This window comes from Lipotes vexillifer, unplaced genomic scaffold, assembly GCF_000442215.2.
Source record: "Lipotes vexillifer unplaced genomic scaffold, Lipotes_vexillifer_v1.1 scaffold504, whole genome shotgun sequence".
Classification (NCBI taxonomy): Eukaryota; Metazoa; Chordata; class Mammalia; order Artiodactyla; family Lipotidae; genus Lipotes; species Lipotes vexillifer.
The window spans coordinates 1174647-1181689 of NW_006785225.1; the positions used below are offsets into that span (position 1 = coordinate 1174647).

General features: G+C 49.9%; 1 protein-coding gene across 2 annotated transcripts in view; it reads left to right on the top strand.

Moving 5' to 3' along the window:
• Positions 1–2686: 2686 nt before the first annotated feature.
• Positions 2687–7043, top strand: part of CMTM4 (CKLF like MARVEL transmembrane domain containing 4) — a 63258-nt gene continuing 58901 nt past the window's right edge. The window contains exon 1 of one of the 2 annotated variants that reach the window (XM_007457314.1): positions 2687–3048. In XM_007457314.1, coding sequence (XP_007457376.1) covers positions 2863–3048 — 186 coding nt within the window. In that variant the 5' untranslated portion in view covers positions 2687–2862. The remainder of the gene's footprint in view (positions 3049–7043) is intronic. The other variant, XM_007457315.1, reaches the window with a different exon arrangement.

Sequence of the window (7043 nt, forward strand, 5' to 3'; positions counted from 1 at the left end):
GTGCTGGGCACTGGTGGGTCTTTTAAATCCCAAACTCATGTCCTTTGGTTCTGGAAAGTGTTACTTAATTTTTTTTTAATTATTATTTTTTGTTTTCTTCCCTCCATATTCTCTGTTCTAACTTTATTAGAGTCTTATTATTCTATTATTCTCTTGGACTATACCTCTAATTTTCTTATCTTTTCTCTCATTTTCCATCTCATTGTCTTTTGGTTCTATTTCCTGTGAGATTCTCTTTAACTCTTATATTGAATTAAAATTTTTTTTGCAGGGCTTCCCTGGTGGCGCAGTGGTAGAGAGTCCACCTGCCGATGCAGGGGACACGGGTTCGTGCCCTGGTCCGGGAAGATCCCGCATGCCGCGAAGCGGCTGGGTCCATGAGCCATGGCCTCTGAGACTGCGCGTCCGGAGCCTGTGCTCCGTAACAGGAGAGGCCACAACAGTGAGAGGCCTGCGTACCGCAAAAAAAGAAAAATTTTTTTGCTTTCATTTTATTTAGTATCCAAGGACACACACACATAAATATATATAATTTTTAGTATGGTACTCCTGCCCTCAACTGTGCCTAGTGATCCCTAGCTAAGGGACCCTCTGTTTTACCTTTTCCAGAGAAAATGATTACAGTCTTGGGGGGTGGTCATGGGTGGGGATCCAGGGATCCATTTGCTTCTTTTTTTTTTAAATTTAATTAATTAATTTTTGGCTGCCTTGGGTCTTCGTTGCTGTGCATGGGCTTTCTCTAGTTGCAGTGAGCGGGGGCTACTCTTGTTGCAGTGTGCAGGCTTCTCATTGCGGTGGCTTCTTTTGTGTGGTACGTGGGCTCCATAGTTGTGGCTCGCAGGCTACAGAGTGCAAGCTCAATATTTGTGGCTCACAGGCTTAGTTGCTACGCGGCATGTGTGATCTTCCCAGACCAGGGCTCGAACCTGTTGCGTGCATTGGCAGGCGGATCCTTAACCACTGTACCACCAGGGAAGCCCTCCCCATTTGCTTCTTAAAAAGACTTTCATTTGGTCTTTTTTTTTTAACTCCTTTCACCCCCCCCCCCCCCCCCCCCCCCCCTAGATGTGCTTGGTGCTGCCCATTCCTGAGCCTTTTTTCCTGTGATATGACCTAGGTTGCATTTCAGCCTTCCCCTGTGCCAACTTAGGGTTTAGCTTTCTTGGATCTGATAAGTTAGTTACCACTTGCCCATGTGCTTTTCTGCTTCCAACATTTTGTTGCCATTGTCTCCTTTCCCATTCTTTGTCCCTGTGGTTTTATGCCCTTAAAAAATATCCCTGTAACTGTCATTTCACTGGGATTTGGGGAGAAAGCAGAGGCCAGAGTCTGCATCCAACCATTCAACTTGTTATCTTTCATTGGCAACCTCCAGGTCCTAGCATATTCTTTAGCATATAAGTGCCCAATAAACATTTGTGGGCTGAATGGAGTGTTAGAGTCATTGTCGTTCCCATCTTTGGTAACCAAAAGGTGAGAGCCCTTTAAATTGAGATCTCCTGAGTTATGACATTTACTGCTTCTCACTTCCTAAGTTCACAAGCCCATCTGAATTATATACTAGGCAACACTGTGTAGTGAAAAAATTTGGAAGTGAGCGGGCTCTGCTCACCAACTGTGTGGCCTGGGACTACCAGTCTGAAACGTTAGTCCGGTCTTCTGTAAAATGGGAATAACACTTTCAAGTGCCTTCCTCAGTGTCTAAAGCATGGTAAGCTCTAGATATTTGTGGTGTGGGAGGGTTCAATACCAAAGGGACAATTCTTAGAAAGTCGGTGTTTTACTTAAGCTTAAAATTATCCTTCACACTTGAATTGCAAATTGGTCCCTAATTGCCCTTCAGTGCAAAAATCTGTGTTTAACCTGCCTTGGTGATTAGACAGAGATTGCAAAACCTTTTCAGCTAAGAGAGGAAACTAATGTTAGTCACCGAGGGTCTCCTGTGGGCTAGCTCCCATTCTCGGTCAGGCCGGTGAATCCAGAGCGTACATTGGGAGTTATTCACAAATATTGCCGCGTGTCTGTCTTACAGACCCAGTACTAAGCGACCTCACTCACCCCGACTTCTCACCCCTGTCCCGCTCAGTCCCTGACTTCGATACTGGTTTGTTGCCCAGTGTGGGAGCCCAGACACTTAGCCCGCTCTTGTCAAACAGTCCAAGTCAGGCCCACCCTGGGCCCCGTACTGTTCCCAGCACGGGGGTCGCACAGCACACCTTGGTCTTCACCGATAAGTCCCCTGGCCTACCTGAAGAAGACCCCACTTCCTCCAGGGAAGAAACGGAGGCAGCGCCCTGGGAAAGCAGCTCCGTGCCCCCTAGGTCCACCTCGACTCTCCGTCAACCCCCATTCTCCCTGCTCCCCACTACTCCTCTTTCCCCGACCTTCGCCCTCCCACGCTGTGATCGCCTGGCGCGCAGCCGCGGCCCCGACCCTCGCGCATACTCAGGTGAGGGCGGAGCCAGAGGCCCTTGCGCCCCGCCCCTCCCCGCCCCGCCCTCCCGAGGCCCCGCAGCGCGGGCAGCCACCTCCACCCGCGGGAGCCGCGGAGCGCCGCCGAGCGGCCGGCGGGCGGGTACTCGCTCCGCCCCCTCCCGGCTGGCCGCGCCGGCTCCCGCCTCCTTCCCTCTCCGCCAGCTCCCGCCTCCCTCCCTTTCCGCTGCCGAGGCGGCGGGAGCCGAGCCTGAGCGGACCGAGCCGCGGCCGCAGCCGGGCGGCGGGCGCAGAGGCGGCGGCGGCGGCGGTGGTGCGGCCAGTTAGTCGGCGGCGGCGGCGGCGGCGGCGATGCGGCGGCCCCGTTGAGCCCGCTAGCTCCGGGCGCCTGAGGCCAGCCGCGCAAGGCGGCCCGGGCCGGGCGGCAGCATGCGGAGCGGCGAGGAGCTGGACGGCTTCGAGGGCGAGGCCTCGAGCACCTCCATGATCTCGGGCGCCAGCAGTCCGTACCAGCCCACCACCGAGCCGGTGAGCCAGCGCCGCGGGCTGGCTGGCCTGCGCTGCGACCCGGACTACCTGCGCGGCGCGTTTGGCTGCCTCAAGGTCGCCCAAGTGGTAGGTGCCGGGCGGGGCCCCAGGTGCCGGCGGGCGGCCTAGCCGCGCGCCTTCCCTCCCTGCTCCCGCTTCAGGGGGCGCAGGCCCGGCCGGCCTCCACCGCGCACTCGCTTCCCATGGCCTCAGTCCTTAAGCTCCCTCTCCTTCGCTGGGTCCCCGTGCCGCCCTCCCGCCTCCCCTGGGGACCCTGCCGCCTCAGGTGTGCGCCTTCTACCTGAACACCTGCCCCCGGGCCTTCCTGTCCACTCCAGCCTTCGCTGTCGCGAGCCTCTTTCACTGTTGGGTTTGGTGGTGCGCGAAACCAGGCGGGGGTCATGCTGTCCCCTGGGTACTGCTGGTCATAGCAACTTGTGTTAGGTGTTAGGGGCCCGCACATCCTCCACTCCTCCGGATGGTCCTCGTTTGTCTCGGCTTCCACCACTGGGGACTGTGGCTCGGTTTCTTCCCCGGCGCCCAGCAGAGTGCTGGGCATATGGTAGACACTCAGATAAATGTTTGTTGAATGGAGGCATGTAGTCTAGATGCATTGGGGGAGCCCAGATCTGTCCAGAGTCTCCAGTTTATGCTGCAGAGGTTTTGTTTGTTTGTTTTTTTGTTATTTATTTATTTATGGCTGCATTGGGTCTTCGTTGCTGCATGGGGGCTTTCTCTAGTTGCGGCGAGTGGGAGCTACTCTTTGTTGCCGTTCACGGTGGTGGCTTCTCTTGTTGCGGAGCACGGGCTCCAGGCACTCGGGCTTCAGTAGTTGTGGCACGTGGGCTCGATAGTTGTGGCTCCCGGGCTCTAGAGTGCAGGCTCAGTAGTTGAGGTTCACGGGCTTAGTTGCTCTACGGCATGTGGGATCTTACTGGACCAGGGCTCGAACCAGTGTCCCCTGCATTGGCAGGCGGATTCTTAACCACTGGCCACCAGGGAAGTCCCTGCTGCAGAGGTTTTGATTCCTTCTAATTAGCCCAGAAGATAGAACTGGCATCCCTGAATCCTCCGCCCCAGCACGGTGGCTGGCATTGCCCAGTTGGTACCCAGAGTTAAATCACTATGTGAGGGCAGCCAGTTTTGGAGGTAACAGAAACAGAGAACTTTCTTTTGGGCTTGTGTATGGTAGAGCTCATTTCTCAGAATTCTTATTTTTAGCTTTCAGGGTGTTCAGGGCCTGTCCCCTCTGCCCCTCTTTTGTGGTTTTCTAACAGGCCTCTTTGGTTTGTTACTTAGCTCTGCTGTGGATAGAGCATACTCCAGTTTGGAAAAAACTGTCCCGATATCCCCTGACACAGGTAGGCCTTTCTCTGAGGCCTGGCAGCGACTTCTCATCTAGAGAAGCCATTTGCACAGAGGTGCAATGTACGTGCATTTTGTTTCTTCCAAGCATTGGTCTTCTTGTGCTTACTTGAGTACATAGATAAAGGTTCCTTGGGAATCATTTGATGTGTGGATATCCTTTAAATAAAGGTCTCAGTGTTTGTAAATTGCAGAATCATAGACTTTCTCTCTCTCTCTCTCTCTGGTGAAAGGCTTGTTCTGCTGATTGCAGGAGGGTATTTTTGAAGGACTCTCAGGAAAGACAAACGGAGCAGGTTATTCCTCTAGAATTTTAAACTGACCTTATCTGGTAAAGTGGAATGTTCCAAGAGATATATTTGTTCTGTAGTTAGGCATTGTTGTTAGCAAAGTGAATGGAGGAGTGGGGGAGGTGTATAACTGCCTTTAAAAAGAGGCAGCTAGCTGATGTTTGAGTACAGCACTGATAATCAGAAGTGAATTAAAGAACAGGATGGGAGGGAACCTGGGCCCAGGTGGAATTTAGGGCCTTGTTAAGTACCTTGTTTTGTTTACTCTGGACTTTTGAAAGTACATAGAACTTGCCATTCAAAAGATCTGATAAAAGAATGAAATCCAGTAGTTTATATAAAAAGTTAGATATCACCTCATCGCTGGAATTTTGTCACCTAAAGCCAGAAATGGAAGCCAGTGGTATTTATCACTGCCTTTTCGTAAGGTGCTATTTTTTTTTTTTTTTTTTTTTTTTGTAGAGCTTTACTTTTCATCTGGAAGAACTTTGGGGCCCAGCCCCTAAAATCTCGCCTAACTCTTGTCTTTTGTCTAATCTCTAGAATTTAAACAGCGAGAGGTTATGTTATGTGTGGGTGAGTGAAGGATGGGGACCTGCTTGAAGGGTATGGCAATGTGAAACAGTTCCATGCATTTAGCTTTTCAGCCTTGTTAAAAAAAAATCAGGGTTTTTAGGGGGAAAAACCGCCACAAAACTTCACGATAGTGGATCCTCAACTTAAACTGGAAAAGAAGACAGGAGTCGTTATGAAGATATTTCTTTTTGTTTTTGACCGTGCTGTGGGGCATCTTAGTTCTCCGACCAGGGATCAAACCCGTGCCCCGTGCCTCGGAAGCATGGAGTCCTGTCCACTGCACTGCCAGGGAAGTCCCTGAAGATATTTCTAAGATGTTACAAAGCTCAGAATCCCATCAAGAAATATGTCTAATATAAGTTCTAATTCTAATATAAGTTTTTGAGAAAAAATTTGACTTTTTTTCATTTTAGGTTTTAGAGACATTTTTTGTGGTTTGTGGCCTATTGCCACCTGCAGGTCCTTGCTCCAAGTGTGGTCAGCTGCATTGCCAGCACCTGAGAGCTTATTAGAAATGCAGAATCAGAGGCCTCACCCCAGGCTTTCTGAATCATAATCTGCAATTTAGCAAGATTCTCTGGGAGATTCTCGTGCACATTAAAGTTTGAGACTTACCTTTCTGTATCATTTTAGTGTTAAAACCTTACACAGTACTAGCAATCAGTTCTCTATCAGAACCGTAAATAGTCAACCTCAAGGCTGAGGTTTTTCTGTAAAATGAGCCTATATCTCTCGAAAAGGATTAAGAGAATGAGGTAGTATGTAGAAATTAGCACCTAGTTTACTAGGCACTTAGTTAGTATGTAATAAAACGTTAGCTGTCACTGTTGCTAAGTAATACTTCCTGCCTTTAAAGAAACTTGGTGAAAATGCCACCCCAAAATTATAATTATATATTTTATAATTATAATTATATATATTTGAATTAAAGATAGTTTATTTCCTAGTGATTTAAAAGTTAAATCGATATTTTAAATGGAATGCTATTTGATAGTAAAACGAATCTGAAATATTATGGAAATTAATCAGTGCATTTTCATAGATTATATCTTTTTAAAAATTAATTTATTTTTGGCTGCGCTGGGTCTTCGTTGCTGTGTGTGGCCTTTCTCTAGTTGTGGCGAGGGGGGGGCTACTCTTTGTTGCGGTGCATGGGCTTCTCACTGTGGTGGCTTCTCTTGTTGCGGAGCACAGGCTCTAGGCGCATGGGCTTCAGTAGTCGTGGCTCGCGGTCTCTAGGGCGCAGGCTCAGTAGTTGTGGCGCACAGGCTTAGTTGCCCCGAGGCATGTGGGCTCGAACCCGTGTCCCCTGCATTGGCAGGCGGATTCTTAACCACTGCGCCACCAGGGAAGTCCTAGATGATATGTTTTAGAAATGAAACTCGGGGCTTCCCTGGTGGCTCAGTGGTTGGGAGTCCGCCTGCTGATTCAGGGAACACGGGTGCGTGCCCCGGTACGGGAGGGTCCCGCGTGCCGCGGAGTGGCTGGGCCCGTGGGCCATGGCCGCTGAGCCTGCATGTCCGGAGCCTGCTCTCCGCAGCGGGAGAGGCCACAGCGGTGAGAGGACCGTGTACCGCAAAAAATAAAAAAATAAATAAATAAACAAACTCATACCTATTTCTTAGTTGGGGAGAGTATCTCCTGTGGTTATTTCAAACAATATAAATGTACTTTTTGTAGGAAAAGAGTTGGTTTAAACCATTGATTTAAATACCTTCTATTTTCTTTTGAATGTGGATTCTGTGAGCGCTTATTGGTTTTTAGCTCTCAGACATCATTTAATGAAATAGTTAATGTGGGCCTTTTTTTTTTTTTGCGGTACGCGGGCCTCTCACTGCTGTGGCCTCTCCC